The sequence below is a fragment of the Cyprinodon tularosa genome, unplaced genomic scaffold, assembly GCF_016077235.1.
Source record: "Cyprinodon tularosa strain WSP-4 unplaced genomic scaffold, ASM1607723v1 ctg584, whole genome shotgun sequence".
In the NCBI taxonomy this organism is placed as follows: Eukaryota; Metazoa; Chordata; class Actinopteri; order Cyprinodontiformes; family Cyprinodontidae; genus Cyprinodon; species Cyprinodon tularosa.
The window spans coordinates 309,097-330,430 of record NW_024039323.1 but is presented as its reverse complement, the minus strand read 5'-3'; the positions used below and the strand labels follow the sequence as shown (position 1 = coordinate 330,430).

Sequence of the window (21,334 nt, the reverse complement as noted above, 5' to 3'; positions counted from 1 at the left end):
TGGCTTTTAATTGTGGCTAATAATAACAATAGAGAACCAAACAGTTTTTTTTTGAGTACACTAAAAGAATAAGTGCCAGTTTTAGAAGCTTTAAGTAGAACATCATTGAATTTCCACAACAGCCGGATATCAGAGGAAACCAATAATATGGTTTAAGATATATTTTTACATTACCTTTGAATCTATGTGCTTTAATTTTTATTTTTATAGATAAACATTCAGAAAATCCATGTTTCCTTTTTTTCTGCAAAAGATTTATGTTTTCTTTATTTTAAAACCTAAAAATACAAATGAAACATCAGTTCTTAGAACTGGAAACACATTTAATAGCAGATATTTAATAAAAATGAATTGTCTTTTATCAAAATGTCATGTGATATCTGCAGCTACTGTATAATCAGTTCTTCAGCTGCATTCAGGCTAAAATGGCCCTTTGGATTTTGAAGTATTCAGACCTTTGATCTAGACTAATGAAGAGCACAGGAAGGCACAATAGGTTCATGATTACTCTGGAGGAGCTGCAGAGGTGCGAATCATAGGAGGGAGAATCTTGCCAAGATGCACTTTACAAATGTAGATTCACACCTTAAACACTATGAAAAAAAACAATCAAACAACCTAAACGTACCATTTAAAGGTAAAACCCCGCATTGGCAGCGTTATACTGTGGGGATGCCATTTCTGTTGCAGCTGGGACAGTTAAAAATCATACATCTAATTTCCCTTTAGGATCAATTAAGTATTTTTGAATTATTATTGAATGTATTTGAAATAAATTGGTTAGAGTTGATTAGAAGATGGATAAATCTAAATACAGGGCGATCCTGCAGGAAAAACTGGTAAAGGGTAACAAAAGACTTGAGACGAGGGCAGAAGTTTTACTTTTTAGCAGGAAAACTGCTAAACTAAAGCCAGGACTCCAGGAATGGGTCAGAGATAATATATATCCACAGTCCAGTCAAAGGACGGACCTAAATAAAGCCAAGAAACCGTGGCAATGTTCGAAACTGATAGTCTGAGATGTCTTTTTGTTTCTTTTATTTGCAAAGACAAATGAGTCAAACCCTTAAACTAAGTGGGTTCAGCTAATAGAAACATAACCAAAGCCAATTTTCAGTTTTTTTATTTGTAAAACAAATATTCAACTAACAATTTTCCTTCCATATCAAAATATTGGAACACTTAATTTGGGTCGATCATCTAAAGTCGTAAAATATATTGATGTTTAAGGTGATAAAATGAGAAAAGGTTTGACAGGACATGACCCCTTAATATTGCTTCTAGGCACAGCTGTGTTTTCTGTAATTTAACAACACTTAAAAGTATGTAATTACTAAGTACCTGTCAGCACAAAATCCTTCCTTGTTATAAGAGATTGCTGCAGATAAAGGTTGGCTATAAATAAAAGGATGAGGATATTTGGTTCCAAAAGGCCGATCTCTTCTGCACAGAATCACACGGAAGGGAAGCACTGAAGTCTTTAGAGTCTATTTGAAGCAGACATCTGGAAGTGAACAACAGTCAGCAAGGCACTCCGAGTGTCCTCCACACATTGGCCTTGAGCTGAACCCTGCAATCCCTCAGACAGGATGAAATGCGTCTGCAGTTAACCGTTCTGTCCAGCAGATGGAGCCTCTCCAAGCCTCACACTGCCCAGGAAGGTGGTGTGGTTGGTCATGTTTATGAGTGTGTACTCGTGAGCTATGCGTATGGAGATCTTCTGGCCCGAGCGCAGCTGGCTCACCCCGGCTGTGTAGCAGGTGTTGAACTTGCGCTGGCCCGTCTCGATGCTGCATGTGCAGCGTAAGAATGGGCTGGAGTCGACCATTACATCATAGCTGGCGATGTCAGTGAAGTTGAGGTAGTATACCTGGTGGAGGGGGTGCGAGACAAACAAAAACACAAACACTGAGAGGGATAATCGAAACAAGTGCTGCATGAACATTTAGGGGTTTCCTGAAAGCCTAAACAGCTGCAGCAGCAGAGGCAAACTGAGCTACAGAAGGGAAAAGAATGACTCACGGGAAGGACATTAAGCATGACATCTATCAAGATCAAATAACATTTCTACTGTCATTTCAAAAGAGTTACGTCAAGGACCGTACTCACTTCTACCTGACTATATATGAAGTAGACACCGTCGAGCAGCACCACCAGCTCTCCCGTGCGAGGGTTCATCCTGAACACGTCTTTATTGATGGACACCATCTTCCAGTTCCTGAGGACGCCTTGAGACAAATCTAAACATGTCACAACAAACACAGGGCGAGACAAACGGTCAAGATAAACAGCTCATGGCTGCGTTTTAACGAAAAGCAGATCTTGGCACTGACAAGAATATAAACCTGCTTAATGATGCTTGTGCTCCGTCTCAGGAGCAGGACTGAGTTAGCATGCAAAGCTTTAGGTGGCATGGCTGGTGTTTAATCCAGGGTTACATGTGCTAACATGAAACAGTGTGTTACTGATCAAATATTCCACCTGCTGCTAAATATAAGCTCCATTTAACTGCATTTAACAGGGTTCCTACAGCATAAGGCAAGTTAAATTCAAGACTTTTTAATGCCACTTGAAATAAAAATTAAAGACCAAATTCACAAGAAACACAAGAAAAACCCACTTGCGACAACTTAACCCAAAGGTTTATTTTAAAATAAACTACTGCGCTAATGTTTTAAATTTTGAAAAGCTTCCCATACAGGAAGAAAGCTAAAAACACACAAATGACAGATATATTTTAACAATTATTTAACTGAATTCACAAACTTTGTTTTAGCAGGGAACAAAACAAATCAGTTTTAAAGCCACAACATAACCAGTGCTAAGTCTTTTTTGCAGCTATTTTTCTTTGTATCGTTTTCTTAGTACGTTTGATTTGGTGATAAGTGGAGGCGTTGCAGAGACAAGGGTGGAACTAAACTGAGAAATACCGGCTGTTTCTCGGTAAATCGATTTTGACGCTTTGTGTTTTGTGCTTCGCATGCGACTCCACTGCCTTAATTCCCATCGTTCTGAGCTTTGAATGACTTCTTACACAAAATCCACTGTGCCTCATGTATGTTCCCTGGTTTTAGCCATGGAGAAAACTCTTGGCTGGATAACCAATTTTCATTACATTTACACTTGCTCATATTTTCCAGACAAAAAGTTAATGGCGCATCTCCCAAATGTCCCGTCCGCAACAACGCTTTTATTGGTTCCGCTATCGGGACGGAACCAATAACAGCGAGCCGTTATTTTTTTTTTTATAAAAAAACATTCCAATTTTAATGTTTTATTTAGATTACAAACATAAATCGTAATAAAAATGACCCTATTTAGGATGTTTTAAAAATTAAGACCTACAAAAGACTGATTTAAGACATTTTAATACCAATTAAGGCCTTATTTTGAAGAATTCAATGCCTTTTAAGACTTTTTAAGGACCCGCTGGAACCCTGATTTAAGTATCAATTCTTCTGTAGGAGACGGCATTTGACCGCTCCAATCCATCTTTAAGGAAATTTCTCCTCTGCTGTAGTCTTATTGTGACCTCACAGTTTTTCTGTCGTACCAATTCTAGCTATATCATTGAAGTTTTTATTTTGCTGATTAACTTTTGACATACTTTATGCTTGGGGTTCCTCATCTCCAACGTTCTAGCTGAGGCCTTTCAAGTTTCGCCAAAACTGCTACTAGATTTAATTTCCAGTCAACCCCAGATCATGATGCTGCCATCACTATGTTAAACATTTAGTATAGAGTTAATTTGGAGATGAAATTGTTGCCTGAAAGTCCACTTTGTCTTATTTCAGACATGTTCGACACGGTTTCAGAGTTTTTAGTTAAACTTGCAGGTTTTCTTTAGAGGAAAAAAAGGCGGCTGTCATAAATTCTCCTTCTTAGTCCTGATTTACAGAAAATCCATAGCATTGTTGTTGGACAGACTGCTTAGTGGAAATTGCAGTCCATCTCTTGGCAGCGTCTTTCACTAGTTTCTGTTTTGATTTAATTCGTTTTGGAGATATTTTGAGCTTTTATACTGTTACCATTCCCCCTTTTTCTTTCCTCCAATAACCCATGATTCTCTTCGCTGTTAGCTCTTTGCACTCTTCTCCTGACTGATATCTTTGTACATTATATTAGGTTATAGATGTGGACTATTGTGCAACAGTATATATTTTCTTGTGCCATTTTTCCTTCCAGCAGATCGTTTTGTTTTTGCATTTTTAAATAAACACAATTTTCTCTTGCATCACACAAACTTAAAATTTTAACAGCGACTTGGAAACTTTTGAGAGCCACTGTATTTCCATGTATAGCATCTTCAGATGTGGCGTTCTGCATCTCTTGAGCGAACCATCAAAGGCATGCCAACAATCTAAAGAAATGTCATTTGTTTTCTTGTAATTCCGATGTTTGGCAGACCCGCCTGTTGGTATAACTCCAAAATTGTGTGTTTGACAAACAGCACTGACAGGGATAATTTGTGCTTATTGCTTTGTGTCAAACATATCCCTGAATGAGCATGAGCAAGGCACCCACCTTCCCTCACTTGGATTGTTGTTTCTTGTCCTTGTAAGTGAACCACTGCCGGCTGGAAAACAAAGATCCCAGGTGAATTATTTGCAAAGGGGTCAGCTAGCCCTTCACCGACAATTACATGAAGAATATAATTCAATTCAAAGGAGGGAGGCGGCGTGCTCTTACCTGGAATCTCTTTGACTTATCAGGAACTCCTGCACCAATAAAAGACAGACATGATTAAAAAAAATCCTGCAGTTCAATGCTGGAAAGAAACAAAAGGAGGAACTTTGATTAAACAAAACAAACACTGACATAGTTTAAAGATAAATCACTGCTATTCTGCACAATGTTTGACAACCTGAATCAGACAGCCTCACTGTGGAGGCAATGAGTTAATCAAATTTGACAACTTGAGCCCCCTTTTAGTGTGGGAAAGTGGCTATGTTCTGGAGGAACCCTGTAATCTAGGTGGAAAATCTCTCTTCTCGGTTCATCTTGGCGAGTCTTATACCTGCCGGACCTTGAGCGCCTGGTGGTCCCTGCGGCCCTGGGGGCCCAGGAGGTCCTGCAGGCCCCACAACGTTGCTTCCTGGAATACCCGGGATCCCTGGGATGCCCGGTGGACCCTGTGGCCCTGGTGGCCCCGGGGGACCAGGGGGTCCTGGCATAGGCCTTTTCCTCCCTGAGAAAAATAAAAGTCAGTCAAATATAGTCAGAAATAAAACACACTAATAACTTGCATGACCTTAGAGTGTGTAATAATAGAATGAAAGATGAGAGCAAAAAACATTTCCTGTTAGAAAGAACTACACTGAAATAGCAGCGCAACACAGTCTGGTGAAAGAACGGTTACACTGGAAAAAATTTAAATCTAGATGTTTAATTTTTTCTTAAAATGAGTGCATTTGATCTTGAATTGAGGTAAGTGAGACATTTTGTGAATGAAAAAAGACAATTTAGATTTAAAATATGAAAAAAAAAACAATTGCATTGTCTTATTTCAAGCGCATATTATCTAATTATCTGATTTTAAGAGTGAAAATACTGTTTTCATTGGCAAATCATCCTATTTAATTCTCAGATTAAGGGTCAATACACTTAATTTAAGAAATGTTGACTTATTTCTAGAATTTTTTTCCAGTGTGGAACCCCAAACCCTACCGTATTTATATGTAATGTTATAGACCAACACAAAGCAAGTTAGAAGCCGGAGAAAAATGACACACTGTTTTCAAAATTATTAATAAAATAAGAAACTAAACCATTTTAAAAAGTGACAAGTTTAAAAATCTACTCCAGAATATGTGGGAAAAAAAACCTGAAACAAAATCAGTTTACATATTTTAGCACAGATATTCATAATATTTAGTTCTGGACATGTTTAAATGTAAAACTTATCTAGACTTTGTTTTTAGTCGTGTCCATTCTTCAATTACCCCTCATCTGCTTTTTTTATCCTTTGGAATCTCTTTGTTTCATTGCAGGGATGAACGGATCTGAGTGAAGGTTTATTAAAGGTTAAGTTTTGGTTTTATTTAATCAGAGCATCTTGTTCAACATGTCTATCTTTTCTCAAGACTTTTTTTTTTTAAAACAATTGCATTTATATTGTTACTCTTCCTTGAAGGCCAGCTTTGTAATTTTGTGGCAATCTTGACTGCGGGGTGTTGTAGTTTAGGAGGAAGGCCTCAAATTGGTACATTTGCAATTATTCTATACTCTGTCGATGTTTACGAGGGATAAAGCAGAGCTCATTGTGATGCTCAAAGGTTTGTATGATGAGTTACACCTCAACGTTGCTCGAAACCGCTTTAAGTTTCAATCCCTGAACCGTCTGCTTTGTTCAGTGATCTTTGACCTCTGAGGCCTCGTCAGAATGACTGTATTTGTACTCACTTTAAATCACATATTGGTAGACTATTCATCAATAATGTGAATTCTGGAGAGAACTGGTTGTACTCCATTTTATTAAGAAGTAGGAAACATAGCAGAACAGACCACATTTTTTTAGACGTTTTTGTAAAAAAGCTTTCCGAAACAATAAGGGTTTCAACTTTTTATAGGTCTGGGCACTGTACCAGCTGGAAACACATGATATGAATTATCTATAACCAAAATAAAAGCGGGGAAATACCTTTTTTCTTGTCTTTCCGCTTCTCCTTCCCATTTGATTCTGAAAGAAAGAAAAACAGCTCGATTATTCACAAAAATGGCATCCCCTGGAACAATTACCGTCTCGGATAATGTCCCAAAAAGGTCCTGCCTCTTTCCGTGCATGTAACCTAAACAGGCTTAAAATACCAGATCCAGACGATGCGCGGCGAAAACTCGCAGGAGTGGAAGGTATGTCAGGCTGCGGTATGTCGTGGTGCAGTAATTTGTAAGTGCGGTTTCACCTCCTCTGTATGAACAAGTGCCTAAAGCATTCGCAGGCAGTGGAACTGGAGAAGATCATTAGAGAGATACTTTATCCTGCCAAAATCCTTTTCTTTGAATCAGGTCCAGATGGAGGATGCAGATGAAAGTGTGTGTACATGTGAGCTTGTGTTTGTTTAAACATGCATTCCCACCCCAATCCCCCCGTGCCCCTGGTTGCTATACTGCGTGAGGCCGTGCATGCTTGGATGCTAACTGGGGCAACTGTGTCACCACTTACAAAAAAAAAAAAACGTGCACGCTTGCATATATGTTGAGGAATCCTTTCAAAATGCCAGCTTTGCTCGTGTTTACCATGTCATTAGAACTACAAAGGCCATTTAACCTTAAAACCTCACAGTTTGAGTCCCCCATCAAACATATGGGCCAGTATTTCTCCTCTGGCTAAATGACTGGATGCATCCGCGTAGATTTTCTCTTAACGAGCAGCCCTATCTGGAATCTGGTGCCCGTTAGAGGAGCACTGCAGACACACACACACACGTGCACCCAAGGACACACATACATATATACGCACACACATACACACATCTAAGGCTGAGATTACAAAAGCCTTTGTCTGTGCGCTCGGCGCAGAGGAGAGACCTGGGAATGATTAGTGTTTAGAGGCTCAGGATTTTACTGATGTATGTAGAAACTCTCAAAGGTGAGTTTTTTCTCCTAATTTAAACACAATCACTAAATTCCCCCACTGCCGCCCCACCCCAAGTATTCAGTGTCACGCCACAGACGCTGGAATGCCTTGTGATCATGGAGCACTTGTTGCACTCAGACATGAAACATCAAAGATGTTTTTTTTTTTTATTATTTCCATCAGATTCCGAACAAAAGTTAATTCAGACATATTGCCTACATATTTTCATTTTTTTGGTTTTCCAAGGAACCACTTATTAACATAAATCAGTTTAAATTCATGAAAGCCATCAACACTGCTGATTTTTATTCCTCCCGTTCAGACGTGCATTGAAAGGTGCGAACGGCATTTGTGAGACTGGAGAATTTACAGCGTTTCTCTGTCTGTTTCGAATTGATGCAACCCTCCCAGAGCTCATGTTGTCCTTGCTTGCTATCCAAGTATTAATCAATTCCATTTCACTTAATGTTTTCGCTTTAAAGTCACTGCCAAATGATTGTTAAGTTAGCACAAAGAAGTAAAAAAAAAAAAAAAAAACTAAAATAATTAATTCCACAGAGAAGCGAGAAGCCATTAACATCCAGTTTTCAGAATCGAGAAGCTTTAAGCCCGACATCAGCCCTTTATTTACACAGTAACCAAAGCCTGTTACTACAGTAACAATTGCTCAACAGTCAGTCAGCAGGTGCACTGTGGTTTACAGAGATGAATGCATCCAGGAAATGGCAAAGGTTAATTTCCCTGCGATTTGTTTTATTGGTAACCAGCAGGTCAAAAATTAAATAAATGTTTTTTTTTCTTCATAAAACGCATCAAATTAAAACCTAACATGTTTATTTTTAATGGAGTTTGAGTTTCCTAAAGCCCAGCTTAAAGCAACACCAAGGACATGTAACTTGAAAGGTTAAGCTTCTGCTAAATTAAACAGCCTCCCTCTGCATTACGGAATCTGATATCAGACAAATTTGAATCAGCAGATTAAGAAGTCATGGAGTTAGTCGTAAAGATGAGGACACATTGCCTCCTCTAGATTAAATCCTACATCAGAGAAGCAAAAAATATCCTTTATCTGCTTTGCTCAGACTCCCTTAAAAACGGCACTTTGGGTCACATTACGTATTTACAATTACAGGGGTGACTTATTGAGAAGACCAACCCTCACGGAGCAACAATATATAGCAAGCACTCTAAATTAAACTGACAATCATTTAATCTCAGATTAGGCTCCAGTTTAGATCAGCAGTTACACAGTGTTATTTTAAAGATGGATACACCTCGTAAATCATAAATAGGCAAAATCTTGGAATTCAGTCTTTTTCTATTGGATTCAAAACTATTACATTATGTCTATCAAATACCTTTTATGTTGTATTATAGTCGTAACTAAGGTTGTTAAAGGCCAGAAAATCTTAAAGCTATATCCTGGATTAAACATGAGTTTTAAAACTTTACATGTTGGCCTAGGGCTGAAAGATAAATCAATTTTATCCATCTATGAATTTTACCCCCCCCCAATAATCCACTCCTTGGGCTTCCATAGCTCAGAATGACATCACTTCCTGATGTGTACTAATAAAGGATAAACTGGCTCACTGTGTAAAACCAGTAGCTACAGATATTTTGTTTAATATTTTTATTTCTTGTGGGGAAGCATGATAGTTTTAAATCACGTTACCCTTTAAAATAAGCTCACCTCCAAAAGTGGATTGAAATAAAAGCTAGCTTTTAAAAGTAACTTATGACTTTTGTTCATTCTTTATGATGAAACTTAAAGGAAAAAAAGAACAAAGAAAATAAAAAAGTAGATTAATCAGACTTTTTAATGAAAACATTTTAGATTAGATTTCTAATCCATATCGCTCAGCCCTAGATAGGCGCATAATCAGAGTTTAAAATATAGAAAACATGTTTTAGCATAAGTAGAGTAAATAGTTAATAATATACTTACTTACTGCAAAAACCAGTCAGCAAGAAAATGAGGCCAAAATGTTGAGGCCATGCATGCTTTTCAGACAGGAACAAACCCTGGTGTGTTTTGATAAAGTTTTATCCATAAATAAAAATTGAAATATACGGAAGAGGATTAGGGCCAGTGGAAAAAAAAAAAAGGAACTGATTTTTAAATTTTATTTCAGTTTAGTATGGGAAAAAAAGTCAGAATTCTGACTTTAATCCCAGAATTCTGACTTTATTCTCAGAATTCTGACTTTAATCTCAGAATTCTGACTGAATTCTGACAATAAAAAAAGTCATAATTCTGAGAGAAAAGTCAGAATTCTGACTTTTTTCCGTGTTAAACTGAAATAAAATATAAAAATCAGTTACCTTTTTTTTTTCAGTGGCCCTAATCCTCTTCCGTAGGAATATGCTGATTATTAATAGTTGAATTATGTATGGATCTCTACCTAAGGAAACAAAAGCTTGTTTAAACTGCCAAAAATTTCCTTTCAATTTCAAAAAGTTTCCGATTTAACATCCATTTCCCAAAACTCTACTTAAAATATGCGGGAAGTTTATTTTTTTCCTATTTCCAAAGTTAATCCAAACAATAGAAAAAGATATTTGGAACTGATGGCTTCAATTCATCTTGCTGGCCAGAAGCAAGTCGTCAATATTTCATCCACAAGTGGAAAAATGACAAAATGGGAAACTCAGCATCCGATTACAGCTTCTCTATAAGGGTGTGGATGAATAAAAAAAAAAAGAAAAAGAAAAAGGAAGGAAAAACAAAACAGCTCCCACCTGTGTCTGGATCTCTGCCGGGACTCCTTTTTCCCCGTCGAGTCCTCCCTCTGCTGTCTTTTGTTGCGTGGATGTCGCCTTTTCTGAAGGCAGACCTCTCCTAAAGGGTGACACAAAGAGGGAAAGGAAAATTTCAAGCACAGAAAGTTACACAAAACTCGATCGTGCCACAAGCGTTGAACAAAAGGGCCCTGAACCGAACAGCTGTGGATATCAATAGCGTGTGCCACCTGAGACAAATACTCAGAAGTAAACAGAAAATACAGGAAAAGCAATCCAGAGTTTCTTTGTTAGGGAAACACATGTTGCGAGTATTGGTTCTTTTCTTGGCAAATAATGTTTGCACAGAAACAACTCGAGGCATTTAAAACGACGCGAGCCAGGACATTCACTTGTGGCTAAGTCATTGTCTGTCCCAACAGGGGCAGTAATTTATCCCGTAACCCGAGTCATTTCTGTCTGCGTCTGGGATCGTCACCTGGCCACGGCTGCTCTAAAATTCACCTTTTTACACAAAAGGGACATAAGGTGCAGCTAACTTGAGAGCAGTAGCTATTCATGGGGCACCTGGTCCCAGCCCTGTTCACTGGTGACATGAATGAGCAAAGAAAGAAAAAACAAAAGTCAAAGAAACAGATCTGATGCAGCGGGTTTAAGATCCATAAATTCAACTCTCCACAGCTGTGTTGTTACATGACCTACATCCTGGTGTACTGACCTGACCCTGGCTCACTCAGCCTGGAGTTTCAAAGCGATTAAAAACTGATTCCCCTGAAACCCGACGCTAAAAACACTTCCTTTCATCGTGTCCACCGTATTTCTTTTTCCACTCATGCTAAAAGTAAACCAAATAAAAGGTAATAGTGCACACCATTAAGCCTTCTATTTATTGACCACATAAAGAGCTTGACCTTTGCAAGGTAACCATTTCCAAAAGGGCAGGTACATCTAGATCCAGAGGAAACACTGAAAACAAAGTTAACTTTGACCTTTAAATCCATCTTTCCTAGTTAAAGAAAACAGCATCACATGTAATCTCATGTTTACATTAATAATGAATGAATAATTGTAATTTCCCTCTGGGATTATAATGTCTAAGTATGTCTGATTTTGATTGAATTCCGAAATGATAATTCGATAAAAAGCTGGGCATGATCTCAATCTTAAAATCTCATTCTTAAAATAAACATTTACAGCTTTCAGGTTATTATTTACCAGCTCCGCTAATCTAGGGTAGAGCTAAACCGATTCAGCTTATCTGATTCAAATGTTGAAGCAGTTTATTTAACTAAGGTGATTTTAAGGCTGGGCAATTTATTAGAATATTACTGTTAACATGGGGAGTGGTGGACTAGTGGTTGTGAGTTCAAAACCTCTCAAAAACTTTCACAAATTGCCACTCTGTCTCTCTGAGCGAGACTGTGATTGCTCCCCGGTTGCTACACGATGGAAGCCCACTGCTCCCCAAGGGGATGGGTTAAATACAGAGGTAAATTTCTCCAATATGAGATCAATTAAGTTAAATTATTATTAAAAAAATATTACAAAAGGAGGGTTTTAACGTCTAAAGGAGATCTTAAAACAGGGGAATTGCTGAATAAAGGTTGGTAATCATAGCCATCTTTTAATGTCACAGAGATCTCCAAAACTTTAAAACCATAGTCAAAATGCACAAAAAGAGAAAATGAAATATTAGCCAATATACCAACAGGCCGGCTAAATGTACATGATGCTGATATTTAACTTTTTTGCCTATTTAGAAACTGATTTTCAATGTTTTCTCAACTGTTTTATGTCTATTCTCCAAATAGGCCAATCTAAGCTATATTCTAGATGACGTAGCTTCAAAAGAGAGTTGGCTCACTTGGATTGTACTCAGAAGCATCAGACTATGAGGAAAAGGTAAGCAAAGCTTGAAACGTCTTTGCAGATCTTCATCAATAAAATATTTTATAGTCTAAACACAGTTTTATAAGCTGGATGCCTTTTCCTTTCATCTAATGACCTCACTCTATGCTACGTCTTAGTCTATACCACTCAGAATCCAAATAAAACACACTGAAGATAGTTTTAAAATGAAGAAATGTGAAAACGTTCAAGAGGTTTAATCAGGAAGTGCCAATGACATGATATTGCCCCCTACTGGTACGCTGTGAACTCCCAGTGCCTCTCTGTGTGGTTTAAAACCAAAACCACTGACAGACCATAAGAAGACAGACACAATAAGTTATGTTTCCAGTTTTCTATACCTCTTCTCAGATGTGGGATTCCTCCCCAATGCCCTGCCTGAAGCGAGTGATGAGCTGAATTATGTCGAACACCCCCCCCCAATCCTACAGCTGGTTTAGAGTGTAGTTAACATCTACGCTCTTGACCAACTGCCAGACATGTCTGACCTTACAAGGCCCGGGACATCCAGCACTGACGGACTGAAGCGAGTTGGAACAGTTTACCGACTCCCAGCCGCTCCAGATGTTTGTGGGAGCAGAAACGTTCGCTGTTCATTTGGTGTGCAGGTGCTCCACATCTCCTCTCCAGCTGCTGGCGTGGAAAAGAACAGGGGGGTTGGGTATTAAAATATTCTTGGTGTGTATGTTCAGCCATATGGCTTACACTTTCGTCTGTTCTGACAGCCAAACACGATCTTGAAGCCAATTTCTGGCCTGAGATTAAGGCCCGGCACAACGACCAAAGACAAACAAGCAGTCTGCAAAGCTACTACTAAACTTGTGCAGCTGACAGATGAAGGTGAGAGGGGGGAAGGTTTAATTTTAAACAAAAAAAAACTCCCATTAAAGTACCATGCGGAATGGTTTCACAGTTTTGCCTGCTTGGTTTCACATCATTACAACATTTGCAGCCCTCATCGTCTTCAAAGGAACGGGGAGTTACAGTAAATCAGGATGACAACGTGTTGGTATGTATGCCAAGTGCCAACTATTGAGTAAACCATTTTTATTCTACACAAAGGGAAAATGCAATTAATTAGAGGGCTTTCAAGTCTTCAAAGTAGGGGGAGGGGGGGTGGGGTTTGCTGTAGCGAGCTGTGGATGCGATTCCCTGTTGCTTCGTGAGGATATGACTAAAATTCAGTCACCCCAGGCTGTGTAATTTTGCTATTACAGGATTGCTTTGTTTGCTTTTATTAACACCACTCCCAACTGCTTGTCTGCTTTTAACATCAGATTGTCTCCACATTTATGGTGACTAAAGAAAACAAGTAGAGTCTTCTTTAGATATTTCTCCACAAAATATCCATCCTGGTTGCAGCAAAAAAGGATGAAACCCAATAGTCCTCAAGAATGCAAGGTTACACAGTTGAGGAGGTGAAACCGAGGGCTGATGGCTGATGTTGCATGTCGGGTGCCCATCACCGCTGTGCAGGCATTACTAACCGCACCGGCATGCATCCTCCTGAGAACTGACTGCTCTTGATACTCCTGTGATTCGAGTGCTCAAATTCGACGATGACAGTGTGTTTTCTTTTATAATATCACGCACACACACACACACAAAAAAAGGGTGTCTCAACCGCCTCTCTCAGGGCGGCAATGTGTTTCGAACCATAACCCCAGTTATCCAATAACAGCGTCCGTAGAGTATGGAGTTCAACCTGAGGGAAATGTAGCCTGTCAGCAGCCAATCATCCGTCTGATTGTTGCAACACTCGCTGGCGGAGAGTTTACACGCTTCAATGCATCGAGAATTTATTATTTCGGTTGATGTTTGCGATGACTCTGGGCGCAATCTGTCTGCGCCATCTGCCTGTCAGGACGATTCAAGCTTTATGAATTTGCAGTCTCATATCATGGATGTTTTAACCTCCAATTGTGCTTTTAGGACTGAGCTAATTTCTCTCTGGTATGACATCCGAGTCCGCAATCATGATACTTGCTGTTTTAACGATCGGGCACGGATCACAATCAAAGAGAGTCACAGCCCACCCGGGTGCCTTGCAGTTTGCACGCTGGTGAAGACTTCTGAGTTTGATTCCCATCAAACTAGCTTTTTTTTTAATCGCCATTTACCAGACTCCAGATGTTTCAGCATGTGCTCTCTTTGAGACTTTGAAGGCACAGATCAGAGCACAGAATTATTTCATATAATAGAAGACCTGAGAAGAAAACATTGACTGTGTTAACACGATCAAATAATCCTTAGATCATATTTTAATACATTTCTCTCGCTGATGTCAGGTGGATAAAGGTGCTACGTGCTCAACCCCCACAACTCACTGCCATCATGCATTTTAAAAGTTATACACACATGGAAGGAGGTTGTTTTATTTTTTACTGTTGGGAACTGAGCAGATCTGTAAGACAGCTGGGATTTACTGCCTTGCTCAAGGGCATCCCCAACTGTGCGGTGGAGGTGAGGAGCGTTTAGCTCACTTCCCAGACCTGGATAATAAGGAGGGCTCATCTGCTCGGCTTAAGAGATCAACTGGAAGGATTTGGTAAAACTGTGAAGTTTTTAAGTGGTTCTTAAGTTTTACCTGCTCTCTCCGGAAATAGATGCTTAATTTTACGGCCGTTTATAAGAAATGCTCTAAAAGGTCCGAGTTCTTTCATTCCCGTAACCATCTGTTAGAGAGAAATACTATCTACTGACAAGGAAAGCAGGAAAAAAAAGCTTCAAATAGATTTTTATTTCAGCTAATTCTACTGGATAGGATTTGCATTTATCATCATCATTAGTTCCATTTGTGCTTATACAACCCAGATTTTTTTCTGGAAGAACCATTACTGGCTGCTTTCTTCAGATCAGATGTGCATCTGCTGATTTCCTCTCCAAACCGACTGACTTACAACAAACAGAGGGCCTCAAAGCATCTACTCTAAGAGCAGGCAACAGGTTACGGCTGACGATGAGCAAATGGGCAATAAAGAGTAAATCACTGCTTTTATAAACATGGCTTCAGTTTAAAGAAATGCCCTTCTATTGATTTTAAGCCCCGCAGTGCTATTTCTTTCTTTTTTCATCATCCAAACCATTTCCCCTTCTTAAGATTTAAGCAACTATTCTGGCTACGGGTCATTTTGGCCATTGGCCGGTTCATACCCACATGTTGCCTTATTTTCTTCTCTTTCTCACACTTTTTAACAATGAACTTAAACTTTTGCATGTCAAATGAATTCTATTACTACATATGCATTTTATTACATTTATAGGAAATTTAAAGAAAAAAAATCAATAACTTAAACAAAATATTGCTCAATATTTCCTCATTTGGGACGTTATGAACTCTGATCAAACCAAACAACAGTCGGTTCGGTTCAGGGGTGACCATAGGCAGAGATTCTACTTAAAGTACCTGAAATCACTAGAAAAGTGGAAAGGAAATGTCCTCAATGGAGGTACTACTTTGCTTCAAACATTACATTAGAGAAAACTACTTTACCAACGTTTTTAATGATGAAAGTACCATTTCATTTGATTAGTTTAGTATTTTTTTTTTAGAAATTATGGAGAATTATGGAAGAAAACTGCTGGTGCTCATCTCTAGCTCTCTTTGGACAGCTGGGAAGGATATACCTAGGAAGGCAAAGCAAAACTAACAACCTTCCATGCATAATAATATGTTTATATATTGATTTATAATTCATGCCTAGTTATATGAAAGTAAAGTATTAATCTGAACGCCTTCTCCTTCTGTCTCCTCATTTCATCTCTGTCTGCACAAACAGAAAGGTCATCAGTGCCAGACAGAAAGCGGAACGTCAGAAAGAATTAAAAACCAAAAGAAAAAAAGACATTTTCAGGAAGGAATATAAAAAATGAATCAAATGATAGGTGACGACTGATTTAATCACCACAATCAATTAACATACCTGACCCAAAGAAAAAGAAAATACCAGTTAATCTTAGGAGAGAAGTACAAAATAGTTCATTTGCAAGAGTGAAAATCTTTAAATAGGACAAATACAACCCATTTCACTTTAATCTGTTTAAGTGTAAAAGTATTGTTTCAAGTAGAGATGAACCGATATCTGGATCGGATATCGGCACCGATATTGACTAATTAGCTTAACTGAATATCGATGACTCTGATATCGGAGCTCCAATCCATTGCACTTTACTTATAACTGTTACTTCTTAATTTGCTGCCCATTTTTAATAAATAATATGAAGTATTTTTTTATATAAAGTGGTTTTTTGTTACTTTTTTTAAAGGTATACTATGCAACCGGTGTTGATTTTCCAGGGAGGCTCCCTCCAGAGGGCGAAAGTAAAAGTGCACTGTCGTAAATATGCTCAGCTGTTCTCCTGGTTTCTCCGTCAAGCCAGGCGCGGTTGTTTTGAGCTTAGCAGCGAATGACTAACGCTGCGTTCACACTGGATGTAGCTGGCGCGACAGAAGCAGCGAGTTTACATGCAAAGGTCCCGCGGCGCGTTTTGAGCTGCAGGCGCAGACCGTCTGAGCGGCTGCAGCAGCGCGTCGGGTGCGTTTAACGCAGGGAGAGAGACACAGCGCTGATGATCACTGCTCTTTGACGCCTAAATTAACTTAAAATGCAGAAATCTGCCGGCAGAATATGCAGTTTGGATTATTTACATGAAAAACACCTACCAGCTGCCGCGGTGAACCGCTGCTGATGAAGGGATCCATACTGTCGGCGCATCCCTGGTATGTGGGGGTCTGAGCGGCTCCGACAGAAAAAATATTGAAGGCAGGATAATAATCTGAATGAACTGACTGCACTGATTACGTTTTCAGGTGTATTTTCTCACTTAAACACATATTAAAACTACTTTATTCCCACTGATCACAGCAAATATAGCTGCAAGGCAGAGAAAGGATAGTGAAGCTCCGCCCAACGCGCCTCAGACACACTTTTGCAGCCAGAGCAGCAAAGCTGCTTCAGCCGCGCGTCAGTACTAACTGGTACAAGCAGCAAAAATGAAGCAGCAGATGCGATTTTGCTGCTTTTGCTGCTTTTGCTGCGTGAACGTAGCATAACTGCACAAAGATTGCCACTGTGCTAGCAACGAGCATGCTTTTAACTGGGGCGTGTAGCAGTTCTCGCCGTAAAGCAAGACTGACTCTCACGAGACTTCTGAGCCTGTGGGTGCGGGTCGGTGCTCCTGCAGTTGCAAGTGCAGTATTTCCCCCACAGACCACCAGGGCGGCCGAGAATACCTTTGTTCAACCTGAAATGACTCATTTAGTCATCCATAACGTTATGGAACACATTAATTAACTGAAAAATGTTGCATAGTGTCCCTTTAACAATATTTGTGTCCAGGCTAAAGCCTTCACTCACATGACAAGGTTTATGGTTCATTCACACAACAGCTGAATCGGATCGCTATAGGATAGCGCCAATAGGCTCGGCCCGGGTATCATATCGAATTGGATCGAAAAAAACTGGATTGCTGCATCTTTAATTTCAAGTTATTTGATTTTATTCAAGTAACTGCAAAACAAAAAGAAAATGTCCCCATTTTTTTCCTTTTGGGAACCAGATATTGTTTTCTGCAAAGCAATTAGTCTAAAAATCAATCAGACAGTCACTTTAAATTGCATCCAAATCTGTTTCACCATCACGAGGTAATCCAATAAACATAGCTTTCCTCAAAACTGTTTATACACAAAGAAATAGGGGATTCAGGGTTCGCAGCTTGGAAAGATTTTAGTACCACTTGTTTCAAGTTGGTCAGATGGGAGGCACGTTTGGATTGTTCTGCTACTTGTCCGTATACCTGCATGTCACATCAGATCCAAACCCTTCCTGCAGAAAGAGCCTTAGATGAAAACCTGAGAGAAGAAACATTTTTTTTTGCAGGGCAAAAAAATGATTCTTCAAAGGAATGGCCTGTAAAAAAAGAAAAAAAAAAAACGACTAACAAGTGCGGCATCTGCGCCTCAATGCCACATGCTCCTGTTTCTCCAACTATGTAAACTGTGGGATGTGTAATCAGAGTTGTTTAATGCAGACATCTGGCACGGACAGCATCACAGCGCTGTTAAATATTTACAGCTGGGCCACAGCCTTTCGCCTCATGAAGCATCACCATCTGGGCTGAATACCAGGCCCGTCTCACTTGGCTGCAGCCGGGGAAACCGCCACTATCTAAAATAAGCCAAGAAATGGGGACAGCTAAATAAATAGGCTGACTTTAAGAGATGAGGGAGAGAAATCCCAATACAGGCAATGGATTGCATTAATGTTTCCTACAGAGAAATAAATGTGCGCTCGCTGAAAAACTGAAATTCCTCAGGGTGACTCTGTTGACAGCTCTGCACAACTCAGTGTCCCAGCCAATGTCCCACACTGAGGATCATTTTCTCCTGTGCAAAAAAGCTTACACAACCGCTGACAAATGAGGAGAAGTGAGACAGCATTGCGAAGTTGATAGGTGCAACTTGGCCCTTTTTGTGCTGATCAAATTAGGGCCTAGATGGGGGCATTGGGGTGGGGAGGGTCTGTTTGCCAAAGCCACAGACTACACAATAAGTGTTCAATCAAGCCGCTGCCAGAAGGGAAAACACATGTGAGAAGGAGACTGGCTCTGCTCCAAGTACCAAGTGCCCCCCATCTAAGTCCTGATGAATTTACATCAGCCCTTGGGGCTTTGCACCTGCTGGGGATCCAGTCAATGTGCAGTCCACCTGTTCTAACACACTCACTGACCTGCCTGTGTGGCTCCAGCTGGGCAGAACTCAGTATCTACCTGTTTCTCTGTCACCACAGGGAAGAAATGAAAAAAAATGGAATAATAAATCAATTAAGATGTTTAGATCAATAAGTTTATTACAATATATATCCAAAGGGAGAAGCTTCAGAGATGCAAGAAGGACGGGGTTACCTGATGGGCTGAAATTTGAGAAAATTACAGTTAAATGTTTTCTGAAATACCTGACAGAGGGAACTTTCCTGACAATTCAAGACTGAGCAAACAGACACACAACAGGAGCAATTACTGAAAAGCTTCCTAATTCTCATTGGATGTTTTCTCTTTACCTCTCGGTCCTCCTCAGTGCGCCTGGGCTCCACTTGCGGGTGACCGGGTGGGAGAACCTCCATCGGTTCAGCCAGGTCCACCCCAGAGGTTGTTACTATAGACTCCCTTTTCTGGTGGGTTATTTCCCTTTTCACCTCGGAGCGCAGGTCCACATAGCAGATCAGGGTGACTGCGTGCAGAGTGAGCGACAGCAGGAATAATCCAAGGAAGACAGCGCTGCCGCTCCGACCCCTACACTTCTTGCCGCACATGCAGGGAGCCCCCCTGGGCATCAGCGTATCGGGGAAGTCCTCCGCGGGTGAAGCGTCATCGCATGCCATTATCTGAGGGAGCGCGGCTCATATGCTCCTTATCTCGGCATAATCAGCTCGTCTGGAGGCGCGTTGTGCCGGGGCTATTCATTTACGCAGAGGCTCATAGGTGCAGCAGCAGCAGGTCGGCTGCAAACTTCCAGGATCTGTAGTAACAATGAGTGCCCCGCCCACCTCGGCTGTGATTGGTCAGGAGCTCGGATTTAACCAGCCGCTCTGGGACAGAGGGTTTAAAAAGGACAGTGGTGGAGTGACATCTAACGGACAGTAGCAGGCACTGCAACACGTGTAGACGGGACCCTGAATGAAAACTAGAGAAAACAAAAGAACACCTGGGTTTAACTAAGCCAGCGGTTCTCCACTTGTTTACCACCTTGATAAATACAACGTTTTTGTTTGATTTCTACTTTCTTCAACGTTGTCCACCCCCTGAAAGGCAATTGGATTGCAGTATAAGGACCGCAAAAGACAAATATTGATGGACAAAGATATGCTGAAATACAGGTGCTGGTCATAAAATTAGAATATCATGAAAAAGTAGATTGATTTCAGTAATTCCATTTAAAAAGTGAAACTTGTATATTATATTCATACATTACATACAAACTCATATATTTCAGATGTTTATTTTGTTTAATTTTGATGATTACAAATGACAACAAATGAAAATCTCAAATTCATCATATCAGAAAATTAGAATATTACTGAAGACCAATAAAAACAAAGGATTTATAGAAATGTTGGCCAACTGAAAAGTATGAACATGAAAAGTATGAGCATGTACAGCACTCAGTATTTAGTTGGGCCTCCTTTGGCCTGTATTACTGCAGCAATGCGGCGTGGCATGGAGTCGATCAGTCTGTGGCACTGCTCAGGTGTTATGATAGCCCAGGTTGCTCTAATAGTGGCTTTTAGCTCTTCTGAATTGTTGGGTCTGGTGTATTGCATCTTCTTCTTCACAATACCCCATAGATTTTCTATGGGGTTAAGGTCAGAAGAGTTTGCTGGCCAATTAAGAACAGGGATACCATGGTCCTTCAACCAGGTACTGGTAGCTTTGGCACTGTGTGCAGGTGCCAAGTCCTGTTGGAAAATGAAATCTGCATCTCCAAAAAGTTGGTCAGCTGCAGGAAGCATGAAGTGCTCTAAAACTTCCTGGTATGTGGCTGCGTTGACCCTGGACCTCAGAAAACACAATGGACCAACACCAGCAGATGACATGGCACCCCAAACCATCACTGACTGTGGAAACTTTACACTGGACTTCAAGCAACGTGGATGAAGTGCCTCTCTTCTTTTCCTCCAGACTCTGGGACCTTGATTTCCAAAGGAAATGCAAAATTTACTTTCATCAGAGAACATGACTTTGGACCACCCAGGCAAGACGCTTCTGACGCTGTCTGTGGTTCAAGAGTGGCTTGACACAAGGAATGCGACAGCAGAAACCCATGTCTTTCATACGTCTGTGTGTGGTGGTTCTTGAAGCACTCACTCCAGCTGCAGTCCACTCTTTGTGAATCTCCCCCACATTTTTGAATGGGTTTTGTTTCACAATCCTCTCCAGGGTGCGGTTATCTCTCTTGCTTGTACACTTTTTTCGACCACATCTTTTCCTTCCCTTCGCCTCTCTATTAATGTGCTTGGACACTGAGCTCTGTGAACAGCCAGCCTCTTTAGCGATGACCTTTTGTGTCTTGCCCTCCTTGTGCAAGGTGTCGATGGTCGTCTTTTGGACAAC

General features: G+C 40.2%; 1 protein-coding gene across 3 annotated transcripts; it reads right to left on the bottom strand.

Annotated features, from left to right (window-relative positions):
- Positions 1–1,107: 1,107 nt before the first annotated feature.
- Positions 1,108–19,754, bottom strand: eda (ectodysplasin A). 3 transcript variants are annotated; one of them, XM_038306537.1, is made up of 8 exons: positions 19,285–19,754; positions 10,319–10,418; positions 6,641–6,679; positions 5,018–5,188; positions 4,690–4,718; positions 4,525–4,576; positions 2,116–2,240; positions 1,108–1,870 (listed from the first exon to the last, which is right to left on the bottom strand). In XM_038306537.1, exons 1-8 carry the CDS (start codon positions 19,603–19,605, stop codon positions 1,607–1,609), a joined length of 1,101 nt encoding a protein of 366 aa, XP_038162465.1. In that variant the 5' UTR covers positions 19,606–19,754; the 3' UTR covers positions 1,108–1,606. The 3 variants fall into 3 exon arrangements, with proteins under 3 accessions (XP_038162465.1, XP_038162466.1, XP_038162464.1); XM_038306538.1 differs by having other exon boundaries at positions 2,110–2,240; positions 5,027–5,188; XM_038306536.1 differs by having other exon boundaries at positions 2,110–2,240; positions 19,285–19,753.
- Positions 19,755–21,334: the final 1,580 nt, after the last annotated feature.

Bases quoted from the DNA above. Each gene is read 5' to 3' on its own strand.
- eda (XM_038306536.1), bottom strand. From the start codon at position 19,605: ATGGCATGCGATGACGCTTCACCCGCGGAGGACTTCCCCGATACGCTG. The intron at 5,189-6,640 runs GTATTTCCCCGC...TATTTTTCTCAG, and splicing joins GCGGAAAGACAAGAAAAAAG to GGAGGAAAAGGCCTATGCCA. The intron at 4,719-5,017 runs GTATAAGACTCG...TTATTGGTGCAG, and splicing joins AGGCGCTCAAGGTCCGGCAG to GAGTTCCTGATAAGTCAAAG.